This window comes from Sprattus sprattus, assembly GCF_963457725.1.
Source record: "Sprattus sprattus genome assembly, chromosome: 21".
Classification (NCBI taxonomy): Eukaryota; Metazoa; Chordata; class Actinopteri; order Clupeiformes; family Clupeidae; genus Sprattus; species Sprattus sprattus.
Genome location: NC_137919.1, coordinates 8,177,127 through 8,189,461, shown reverse-complemented (window position 1 = coordinate 8,189,461; position 12,335 = coordinate 8,177,127). Strand labels below are relative to the sequence as shown.

The 12,335-nt window shown below is 47.5% G+C and overlaps 1 protein-coding gene across 2 annotated transcripts; it reads right to left on the bottom strand.

The window, feature by feature from the left end:
• Positions 1 to 540: 540 nt before the first annotated feature.
• On the bottom strand, positions 541 to 11,968 carry LOC308382308 (uncharacterized protein). Of its 2 annotated transcripts, XM_080860024.1 has the most exons (10): positions 11,869 to 11,968; positions 10,888 to 10,994; positions 10,588 to 10,672; positions 9,520 to 9,715; positions 9,289 to 9,357; positions 6,827 to 8,007; positions 4,248 to 4,890; positions 3,729 to 3,945; positions 2,654 to 2,845; positions 541 to 2,241 (listed from the first exon to the last, which is right to left on the bottom strand). In XM_080860024.1, the coding sequence occupies exons 1-10, from the start codon at positions 11,958 to 11,960 to the stop codon at positions 1,994 to 1,996; spliced, it is 3,030 nt and encodes a 1,009-aa protein (XP_080716150.1). In that variant the 5' UTR covers positions 11,961 to 11,968; the 3' UTR covers positions 541 to 1,993. The 2 variants fall into 2 exon arrangements, with proteins under 2 accessions (XP_080716150.1, XP_080716151.1); XM_080860025.1 differs by lacking the exon at positions 9,289 to 9,357.
• Positions 11,969 to 12,335: the final 367 nt, after the last annotated feature.

Genomic DNA, 12,335 nt, shown 5'->3' with positions numbered 1-12,335 from the left:
CACATATCAACAATGCCAAGAGGAAAGGAGATATCTGAGGACATCAGGAAGACGGTACTGACAGCCCATCAGTCTGGGGAAAGCTATAAGACCATCTTCAAAAGATCATCCATCCACTGTAAGATAAATAATGTACAAATGGAGAGCATTCAACATGACCGCGACTCTGCCCAGAATTGACATTTGTCTACTGAGCTACCCCCTGAAGTTGTGGATTGTAGCTCACTTTTACACCGCTGTCGGAAATGCCAATCATGCTTTGAGACCCCATAATTGACAGTGTACACGTGTATTTGTAAATGTTTTGTGTTGTGCTGCAGTTCCTTTACTTGTTGTTGCTATGCAATGAATTATCTTGTCATTAAATCAGTATCATGGTAGATGCAAAGTGGCTCGTTTGGTTTGTGGGGGGAAAAAACTACAACTCACCTAATGTTTTACCTTTTCTGTATTTTTTTATACAACCTTTTGTGTGTATTAAAGTGATGTGAAAAGTGACCTTTCTTCTCAAGACACAATAAAACCATGTAAGACAACATGTTCATAATAGTGGATTTGTATTGTCCCTAACCAGAAAAGACAAATAAAATCAGAATGAAAATGTCTCAAATGTGTCTTTCAACAACACTGTGTAAAACCAGATAGAACTGTCTGATGCCATATAATTAAACAAAGTCTTCAAAACGTAGTACTTTTTATAAGTCCATATTTACAGTATGTACACCATAGCACAACAGAGAGACACCTGTACGACTACTATGTCTAACTTTTATCTGCCAGTAAGGTATTAAATTTACACTATGACTAAACAAGACTGTCCAATGCTGCAGAGTCATAACAGAAAAGTAGGATAGATGCATGAAATGAATTCAAGTATGCGTGCCTCGTTTCGTTCTAACAGACCATAATGTACGGACAGAAAAAGGCCCAAAAGGATAGGGAAAGCTCGAGGCCTAGTCAACGGGATGATCCCGAACTTTTAAAATACTGCTAGTTACAGTCCACAACTCGATGGGAAACGATTCAGTTTAGCTCACACTCCTACAGGCACTACGTCACAGGACAGATAATGCTGTTCATAAAGAAATAACTTGTTTTGCGTTTCTTAAAAAAAAAAAAAAAAAAAAAAAGATACCAATAACATCAATAATAATAATAATAATAAAAAAAAACAGAACATCTGGTCATCCATGCCCATGTTTTTTTTCCTCCAACATGTCCCAGTAGTGACCCCATGCTTTGATACAGGGTGAAGGGACACGACACGTCAAAGATGTCCACCTATGTCCCCCACGTTGTCCTGTGCCCACTCTCCCGAATCACTCGTCTCCTTCTAGAAAGTCTGTTCACACTCAGGAATGTCTCTGTACACGTCAGTTCATGGACCCTCACACTCCACGCATGGGAGTGTGTGTTGGTGTATCAGAAGTCTCTTTGTGGATATGACTTGGTATATATATGCATGTGTGCGCGTGTGTGTGTGTGTGTGGGCGGAGGTGGGTGGGATGGGTTGTGTAGACACGTTAAATTTGTCTGACTCCATGTGGACCCTTCCTAACATATCTTAAAATACGCTGTTGCTCATGTCAGCATGCTGCCCAACACCAACACATCCACATGGAACACACTAGAACTCAGACAGGTGGTGGAACAAGGGCCATAGTCTTTCAGTATGCGTGTGTGTGTGTGTGTGTGTGTGTGTGTAGGTATACAAACATGTATGCACACACACTTGTGTACATTTGTATTTGTGAATGTGTGTGGTTGAGAGAGAGAGAGAAAGAGAGTGAGAGAGAATGAACATCTATATATTATATATACTCTTTCGTAACTGGGTGTATGTGTACAACATGAGCATGTTTATGTATGTTTGCATGGATGTATAGGGCTCGGTGTGTGGATGTGTATGTATAGGTCTCCATCAGAGTGTAAGAATACACACTGTGTGTGTGTGTGTGTGTGTGTGTGTGTGTGTGTGTGTGGTGGTAGCGAGCTAGCAGACAGCGGCTCCGTTGGACTCGCGGCGGCCCTGCTTCTTAAGCAGCTGGATGCGGTTGTGGCAGTAGAACTTGATGGCGCGCCAGTCGCGCTGGTTGGTCACCAGCAGGGGGCAGAGCTGAAGGCAGCGCTCGCAGTCCGCCTTCGCCGGCACCCGCAGCTCCATGATGTTGCGCTTCAGGTGCGTCTCCACAGCCACGCGCTCTGCCTCCGACCACGGCCGCTTCAGCACGCCGCGCTTGCCTAGAAGGAACATACCACACACACACAAACACACACACACACACACACACACACACACACACACACACACACACACACAGACGTATAAAGGAGACATTTAGGTTTAAGCACATTAAAAAATCCTCAATGCAATATACTTTCGCCTTCTGATGAGTAGAGTTGCAACAGTCTTGGCATAAGAAATACAATTCCAAAAGGACAGAGGAATGTCAGCGAAATTGCCAAATAACACTTCATACCACTATAAGCCCTAAGACAAGCAAGTGTGCTTCACCTACCATATCTCACCATTATGGACAAACACTGTTTGTGACTTGTGACCGCACATTATTTGATGGTAAATATTAATGTTTTAATGCTACTTTCCTCAGACAACAAGAAAAACCCACAGGAAGACAGATCTGTTCCTCACCTGATTTGGGCTGGGCGCTCCTCCTCTTGTGCCCCGCGGGGGTGACTGCAGCAGAGGGGTGTGGGCTGCCCCCTTTCTTCTTGGCGGCGGCACTGCCCCGTCCCTTCTTGGCCTCCGCCGGCAGCTCCTTGCCCTTCTCTGCGTCCACGTCTGAGTCGTCCGAGAACGAGTCGGCAGAGTTCCCCGACATCACTGAGCGCGCGAGAGAGAGAGAGAGAGAGAGAGATAAATACATTTCAGAGGTTTCCTGTACATCCATATTAATCCTGTACCAAGCACCAAGTTCACGTCTGTCATCTTTTTATGATGACCCTGTTTGTTGTCTTTTCTGCCCTCACATTTCCCTCACCATGCTGTCAAACCAATCAGTTTGACCTAATTCATCAAGTCTTTCCTCCATCCTCTTGCAAATTAATATAACCTGTCAACTCCACTTCATACTCTACTTTAATTGCATCACATCTTAATCGTACCGCTTTGGCACACCTCTTCCTGACCCTTTTTTATTATCTTGCCCAACCTCTTCAGTGTTTGATCTCCTGCTACTTTTCTTTCCCCTTCTTCCCCTTTTCTCTCTAGCTGAACATGTCACTTCTGCCTTCCTTTCCTGTCAATCTCTCAATTTGCCTCACTATTTCCATCCTCTGACTGCAAGCCGACAGGTTGGGAGGCTAATTTCAGTTCTCCAACTAGTCTCCTGCAGAGCAGCAAGGCATCAGCTTATTCCTTATAGGCTGATCCCCTTTGGTCTTTGGTCAGGTTCCAGGAAGACCTGTTGGAGGCCTAACTTCCTGAAGTCTACACCAACCCTTTCCCCCTCCATTCTTCTATTAGTTTCCTCCATCCTGTATACAGTATGCCATCACTCCCTTTGCCCCTCCTTTAACCATTCCTTTGGCTTTCTGTTTTATCTTTCCCTGTCCACAAGATCCCACTGTTAGGAGGTTCTATGTCTTTCCTCCTCTGTAGGCTTCTCATTCATTTTCTTATCATCTCCCACTTTTCTCCATCTCACAAAACTGTTATCCATCCCCCCTTCTCCCCCCTCTGTCTCTCTACTGTCCCCCCCCTTTACCATCAAGTTCGAGGCAGATCTGTTGGAGGCTCATCCCCCTGAAGAGGACTCCGTCTCTCTCCCCGTACAGCACCACGCGACCCACACGGCCCATCAGCCCCGGGTCCTGGCCAATCCGAGCACAGCTCTGTGTCACATGGTACTCGCGCTGCAGGAAGTCCTCAAGCCTCTTCCTCTCGCCCTCTTCCAGCAGTAGCAGCTGGGTTAGGATGGCCACCTGTCGAATATTATTATTGAATATAATTACTCAGTGACTCAATACAGATGTGATTCATATTAAGCATACAATAATAATAAATAAAAAAAAAGTAATCATAATTGGCGTCTTTAACCCTGTTACAGCTATAATACACACAATAAATGGATAAGTCCTTCCAACAAGTGGAAACTACTTAGATTTTGAAGTAGAATATTTAAATATTTCTGATGATGTATACATATGCACAAAACGTTCCATCAAAATCAAATCCAGGTTAATAACAACATTGAAACTCCAGACAGAAATCCATATATGCCCACCTGTCGTCGAGCGCGCGGCGCGGTCAGGGCGGCCGGGTTCTTGGCGCCGCTGGAGCGTGCGAGGCCTCGCAGCAGGTCGGTGCCGCGCAGTGGGGTGGCGGGCGAGTGGTAAGGCCGCGAGAAGACGTAGGGGCTCTGCGGGTCGACACCCACCTGGGCGCAGGTGCTGAGCAGCAGCTCCAGGCAGGCCTCGGAGTGCGGAGGCAAGATGAGCGGCTGCATGCGGCCCCGCTTACCCACCACGCCTGCCCGCGGCAGGTGGCACAACACGTGCCGCTCGAACGGAGACAGTGACACCTCCAGAGGGTGTGCCGCTGCCGGCCCAGAAGACGCGCTGCCACCGGTACCATTGCTGCTGGCGCCGTTGGTGGCAGATGAGCCCGAGGCGGACGAGGTCATGGGGGGTGGCGGCGGGGTGAAGCGGTTGCGGTACTCCTGGATGGTGAGCTTCGCCACCTCGCACTCACGGTGACGGTTGTAGAGGATGAGCAGCGCCAGGCTGGAGTGGCACAGCAGGCGCCACGCCTCGGCCGAGCCGGGCGAGCGCGACAGCGACAGGAAGGCCGAGTGCTGCTGCCGACGCAGGTACAACACCAGGCAGGACAGGGACGAGAGCAGCGGGGGCATGTGGGTTCGGTGAGACCTGTGGTGGGGGGGAGGGGGCAGAAAGGGTAGGAGATGGAAGCAGAGGGGAGACAGAAAAGGCAGGGATGGAAGATAAAATGACGAGGGTAGGGGGGGGGGACAGATAAATAGACAGAATGTGAAGAAAGAGGGAACAAAGAGGTTAGAGGGAGGGATAGAAAGAGCCCAATGGAGGGGGTTGGAGAGAAAGAGAGACACAGGAAAAATATTTAAAATGGATGCAGATGTTGCTTAAAGTTGATACTTTTACTGGCCGATCACTAAACTTAGTCCATGATGGCACTGAAATGCCAATCTGAGGCTTTTACTTGGTCAATGAACTCGTCAATAAAAAGTGTAAACCGAAACCATCTACGTAGGCCAGGAAGTCCAGGAATAGCCGTGGGTACGGCTGACAGCAGGAAAGGTGATCACTGCCTAAAAGCATCAGTCACAAACCGTCCAGACGCTTGCCCTTCATGTGTGCACTGCTGTCCCTAGGCACCTGACTGCATGACCAATAGAGGTTTGCAACTAACTGAGTTGAAAAAAAATTAAAAACCTGCATATAAACATGAGTCATGATTGAGTCACTAGTGCCACCTATTGGTGAAATGGAGTATTGAGGAAATTGGTTCTGAGTTAATTGTCACACACTTTCCAGGAATTGTTGTTGACCCCTGGGGTCAAATGCTCCTTGTGTGCCTTTGAGCAGCGAGATGAAACCCTATACCAACACGGTTCACACTCACTGAGGCATCAGTAGACACCCGTGCCTATAATGCACAGCAGTAGCAAAAGGACATTAACAATACCAGTAAACACCAATGCAAAGAACACAACAGGCTTTCTTCACATATATTACAGGGAATCCTACTAAGACTTGTAAACCAGTAATGTCAGAATGCCGGTGTGCACACACAAAAAAAAGGTAGCAGTTTTACACTAAGACAAAACACCTACAGGGCTTCATTCTATCTGAGGGACACGTATTACTACACCGGTTTTTATTATATTGGGGGAAAAAATGTATATATTTTTAACATATTTTTATGTTTACTAGCTGTTCATGTGTTACCTGATCAATGTGAAATGTGACCAGGATGTTTTTCTATGACGGGTTCTGTTAAAGCACTGGTATCAAATGTTTGGCTTATTGTTCGATACTACAGACGTGACAGCACCGGTGATCAAGATACACTGTAGTTTGGCACCACAACCCTTCAATAGCCATCTCACTTTTAGATACACCTCCGGAGCATGTTTTGATAAGGCCCTAATACTTAAAACAAAAAAATTATAAAAGGGAAAAAAAAACCTCTACATTAACGTCTATAAGCATTTCCCCCTTCCTCATCGAATAGGATGCTTACTACCCCAAGCCTTGATTACTTGATCAAGTTTTTCCCAGGACCATATGAAACAATAATTGTGTCCCTGCCAGTTTTGTCATTGAAATGTGGTACAGCATTACAGCATCATAGATCACAAAATTCACACACTGGCATGTCTTTGTGGCATAATTAATGTCGACAGTATGCCTCTAGAGCAAGGATTTACAACTGGTTTTGTCCCAGGGACCACCATTCTGGCTAGAAAGTGTTATGCGGCCCACTGATGTGCCTGCACCTATAACACTTAAATATGTGAAATGATCAGGGTACATCGCTACCCGCCACGCCCCCTCCCCCTGCGCACATATTCTGCCTGTAGCACTCGTCAGTGTAACTTCTTCGATATTTTAGAGTTATCACGAAATGTTTTGAAATATCAAAGAGAATGTATAAAAAAAATTTGATGGTGAACATAGGCTCATGCCATGGACCCCTTGCAATTCCGCCGCAGACCACCAGGGGGCCACTGACCCCCTATTGAAAACCCCTGCTCTACAGCAACCTATACTCCTCAACATTACTTAATGTGTTCTGTTACCACTTATGTGGTGTGTTCCTCACCTGGTCATCTCTCCATTCTTCCCGTCCAGACTCTCCTCTTCCCGTCCGTCGCTGAGCTCCGCCTCTCCGTCTCCCTCCTCTTCCTCTTCATGGTGTGCTTCCTCCTCCTCTTCCGCCTCTTCTCGGCCGGGTGTGGGCGGCGCCTCCTCTTTCGCACGCTCCAGCTCTTCCTGCTTCAGCTGCTCCTCCTTTTCCTTCTTCGGCCGGCGCCCCCTCTTGGCAGGCGGCCGCACTGCAGCAGTGGCAGAGGTCGAGGCTGCAGCAACAGGAGCGCTCTTGCCAGGCTGAGTGTTCAGCGGCGCCATGGTGACGGTGCCCTTGCGGTTCTGCGCCAGGGTGGGCGCAGGGGTCTTTCGTGAGGGCTGTGACAGAGAGAGGGAGAACGACACCGCTCCAGGACCTTGAGCGTTCTCTCGGGAAAACAGCGAGGCCGGAGCAGAAGAGGAGGACGAGGGCTGCGGGGAGGCGAAGGTGGAGTGCGTGGCGGCCGAAGAGGACGGCGCGGCGGAGGAAGAGTGCGGTCCGCCGGTGGCGGTGGTGCTCTGGGAGCGCATGTGGGCCAGCTCCATGGCTGCACGCACTTCTGGCTGCTGGGCGTGGTATTTCTCCAGGTGGCGTGCCAACGAGCGGAAGTTGCGGCCGCAGTAGACACAGTGCTGCCTGCGGGGGGCGCTGCCGAGACTGCCGCGGTGCCCGATGTTGATGTTTATGTTGTTGTTGATGTTGGTGGTGGGGGGTGGTGCCAAGGGGGCCTGGAAGGCCTTGGTGGATGCCTTGGAGGGGGAGGCGGAGCTAGAGGCGGAGCGAGAGAAGGAGAGGGAGGGGCCCCGGTGGGGGGCAGGCGGCCGGCCGGCAGATGCCTTCTTTTTGGGCACCGGGGAGGAGGAGGTTGAAGCGGCCGCGGCGGCCGCGGTGGTAGCAGTGGAAGCAGCGGTTGCTACGGACGCAGATGTCTTGCGCTTCTTGCGGCGACGCATCATGCGCCCCCGCATCTCTTCCAGGTCGTCTTCTTCTTCCTCATCTTCGTCTTCGTCCTCCTCTTCCTCATCCTCCTCATCCTCACGGTCTGAGTCGCTGGCCTCCGAGTGGGAGAGCGGGGAGGAGGAGGGTGAGAGTGACCATGACGGGGTGAGGTAGTCTGAGACAGTCAGAGAGAGGGGCATCGGACCAGACTCCTCCTCCTGTGGAACACAGAGAGAATCACATGACTGCAACTGCTTCTTGCCATGTTAATAAGGATGATGTTGACGCTCTTCACCATTACTTAGGGAGAGAGAGGACCCCCCCCCCCCCCCCCCCGTCATAAAGTTTGATTACTAAAATCAACATTCACGATGAAGACCTTTTGTGTTGTGTATACATGTACAGCTTCAGAGGGCTGGAGCAGACGTAATGTGTATCGGTTGGATAGTCACGTTCAACCCTGAAAAGTGTAGACAGGTGTCTTAGTTTACACCAGTGCCCAGCTTTGAAGATGCCGCTCACTACAACCAGTCAACACTGGAGGAGAGATATTTAAGTAAACAGCCAGGCGGCTCACAAACATTCTTGACACACAATCCCCAGAAATAGTGATAGCAAACCACACCGCCAGAGGATGGTAGCACACACTAACCTGTAAAGCCAGTAGTAGAAAATGGCTTTGTGACAGAAAATTGTATTATTATTATAAATAATACTAATAATAATAATATCATCATCATCATCTTTTATATTGCCCAATCTGATGTGGCCAAATAAATCTGTCACTTTGTACTTGGTTTGATTTGATCAAATCTATGAGAATGACCACCTGCTTTTGCTGGTCAAGACGATCATCTTTTTAGGAAGATTCCTAATTATTTAATACTTAAGCAACAATGTGAAATATTTGGTACCAATTAGCGGGCCCAGTCAGGTCTCAGAAATAGTATCTGTCCAGTGTTAGGAACAGTAACATAAGTAAACTTTTGCTAAAGTGGATCTCCTTACCACAGCTTTAAATGCTACCCTCCGCATACTGATGTGTTTTGCAGTTTTAAAGTTTAATAAGATTAATAAGTCATGCGTTGATACTTCTGAGCGATCAGGTTCAATCATTCAAAACAAAAGTTGTGCAAGTATGTGTATGTGTAGGAAATAAGCAACTTGGTGTACTCTTAAAATTAAACGGATTCCTCCATTTACCTCAAAAAGACACTGCGAGCCTAGCTTACCATGAGTCAAACAGTTAGTTCCGGTCAAACAATATATTGTTTGTGTGCTTCAAAAAGGATATCCCCGCAGCTGTGATAACCTACAACCGATAAATTGCTGTGGGGATATCTTTTACCAACCTCACTCTCACTCATATCATAAGGCTTAATCATCCACCATTCTGCACGTTTAGTTTTGCTGGCCGATAACCGTAATTACCCAAAGCATCCCTAAAAGTAGATACAGATGAGAGGTCTTAAGAGTAGAAGCACACGGCTCCTCAGTACCTTCTTGATATTGTTTTCAGGGTTGAAGCTGCATTCAAATCCTCTTGGAGACACCGAACTATGGAAACTCTGGACCATTCAGAACAAAGACATTTGATTCATCTCAACATGGGGTCACAGTGCACATCCTTCACCATTAGAGCCTAAGCAATTCATAAATAATCCCTTTTCAGAGAAAGTCTTCTCAGATTAACTATGAGCTGAGAGCCACATGCAGCGACTCTGACTCACCATTGTGTTGTCTCCCCAGTCGGTTAAACTGTAGTCCACTGTGATCTCCTCGCCTTTGGCTATGTCTCGGATTGCTATGACAACCAGGCGCACTTGGCTCCCACAATGCACCTCTCTGATCCTGCAGTTGGGTGGGGGGTGGAAGAGCACTGGCCCCCTCACCCCGCCTGCCCCCTCCTCTCCCAGCTCCGGAACACTGCGAGAGAGAGAGAGAGAGAGAGAGACACAGAGAAAGAAAGAGAGAGCGAGAGGAGCGAGAGAAAGAGAGATGTGAGAGAGGAGACAGAGAGCATGAGAGAGAGAGGAGACAGAGAGTGAGAAAAAGAGAGAGCAGAGAGAGACATAGAGAGAGAGAGAAGACAGAGAGAGAGAGGAGACAGAGCGAAAGAAAGAGAGGGAGGAGCGAGAGAAAGAGAGAGTGTGAGAGAGAGGAGACAGAGAGTGAGAGAGAGAGCGGAGAGAGAGAGAGAGTGTGTGAGAGAGAGAGGAGACAGAGAGTGAGAAAGAGAGAGAGTGTGAGAGAGAGAGAGGAGACAGAGAGTGAGAAAGAGAGAGAGTGTGAGAGAGAGAGAGGAGACAGAGAGTGAGAAATAGAGAGCGGAGAGAGAGAGAGACAAAGAGAGAGAGAGAAGACAGAGAGAGAGAGTGTGAGAGAGAGTGAGAGTAAGAAAGACAGAGTGAGAAAGAAAGAGAGAGAGAAACAGAGAAAGAAAGAGAGATAGAGAGAGAAAGAGAAAGAAAAAGTGAGAGAGGGAGAGAGAGGAAGAGAGACTTGGTCAGCAGAAAATAACTTTAAAAAAAATGGAGCTGCAGCTTAACGCAGAATTCTGCAACGAGGCTCAATGCAACAAATCCACACATAAATAACTGAAGGAGCATGCATTTGTGTTTATGAGCACACAAGCACAAGTGACATACCATAGCCCTTTGAATGTGCACGCTATGATTTTCAAAATGGTGAGGGGGGAACTGTTTTTCTACTATGTTTATCACAGTGTTAACCATAAGGTCTAGGGTCCGATTTTAAAAGTCCATTAAGAAGCACCCCCAACTGCTCTACCTCCTTACCATAGCTGTGAGGGGTCGGCGAGGTAGTATGGGCTTCCAGGCGGGGGCAACCGGTCTTCCGCTCCTTCTGGATACTGTCCATCACCTGCAGGGAATGGAGATGAAGCTGATGAACACTGCACTGTTATGAATGTCACGTCACTGTGTCTGGGCTCTGGTGTGTATGTCAGGATGAGGAAAAAAAGAAAACACAGGGGGAACCTGACAATTGTATTTGTAAAGGAAGAAATCATTGTGCTTCACTGATGCTGGGTGCTGCCTTCATGGCCGAGATCGGGTGGGAATGGGCCTGCAAATTACCTGGACTGTAACTGTGTTCCGACATGCTTTCCTCCTCGTCCTCCGTGACGTAAGCTCGGTCACATACTTTCACCGGCGTACCCTTCCTCTTCCTGCCACATACCCGCCTGCAAACACATGCAGTTGTCATTACCTAGACATACCGTTACCCATCCTTCAAAATAAGTATTGATTGACGTGGAGATCGTACATTTCATATCAGCTAATTATGTTGCCGTTCTTCCTCAGATACTGACATTCAGCAATCCTGTTAAATTATGAACGGTTCACACGCAGTTCACGCCATAGCACTGAGATGTAGGGATTGTTAATTACAGGCGCGAAGTTGAAAACATAGCACCATCCAGACAAACAAAAACAAACAATCCATGGATGGCTAGCGATCAGGCTAAAGTAAGCTAAAAAGCTAAGCAGGTTATGAATTTACTTCGACATAATGCAGAATGTCGAATATATCAAACAGTTCTTTTTCCCCCATTGAAATAACACTTATATTAAGGGCTCTTGGATGGGTTAAATACGGGTAATTGACTGATCGGACTTGATAACTAGCCTACAAGTTAGCAGGCTAGCTAATTGGCTAGTGATGTAGCTTCGCACCAAGCTAGCGGTAGCGTTAGCTGCTCATCAGACATTGCTAGCTAACTTGTTAGCTACGTAAACAAACAGGGAGCTACTGGGTTATAGAGCAAAACACAGCTAGCCAGATAACCAATGATACATCCCACACCCAGCTAGAAAATATGCCCCATTCGAATTAGTCGGGGGGTAAAGAATGTAAAGACGACGGTCAAAGATTCGTTACGGGAAAAAATAAACATTTACCCATGGCCACTCTTTTTATTCAGTCCAACATGCACGCGGACGCAAAAAAATGGGCTGTTACATTAGCCTATAAAACATACAGTCGCTCTGCGAGCAATGGCACTTAAACACCGAAACTATGATTCTTAGATGGTCGAATAATGTGGTTTCTCTCACCCTCTGGGCGGCGGCGGCTTACTGCCATCTCCGTCGCTGTCGAGGGTCGGGGGCTCCCGGTAGTCGAAAGGCGACCGTACGTTCTCCGCCATTAGGGCTGCTTCCACAGTACCTACCGCTCCGGTAGAGAGCTAAGTGCGCATGTGCGGGTTTGATAAGGTTTCTGGTTAGTAAAATGGGGGTAAAGAAGTCAATATCAGAAATAGTACCATCCTCGAGAGAAAAACTACTTGATCCATTTCAAGAATCAAAATTGTATTCTAAGACTGCTACAGAAAGGTTGACCTTAGGGTTGACAAGCACACCATTTTCGTAGTGGCCTACAGCTGGTTTGCTGACCAGCAACTGCCAGTGTGTCAGTGGTAGTAGAGGGCTGTTGTGGTCATTGGTGTGAGTGGTTTTATGTCGAGGTCTAAGACAAAGACAAGGAAAACACTCAGGTGCACACTAGTTTTATTTTAGTGTAA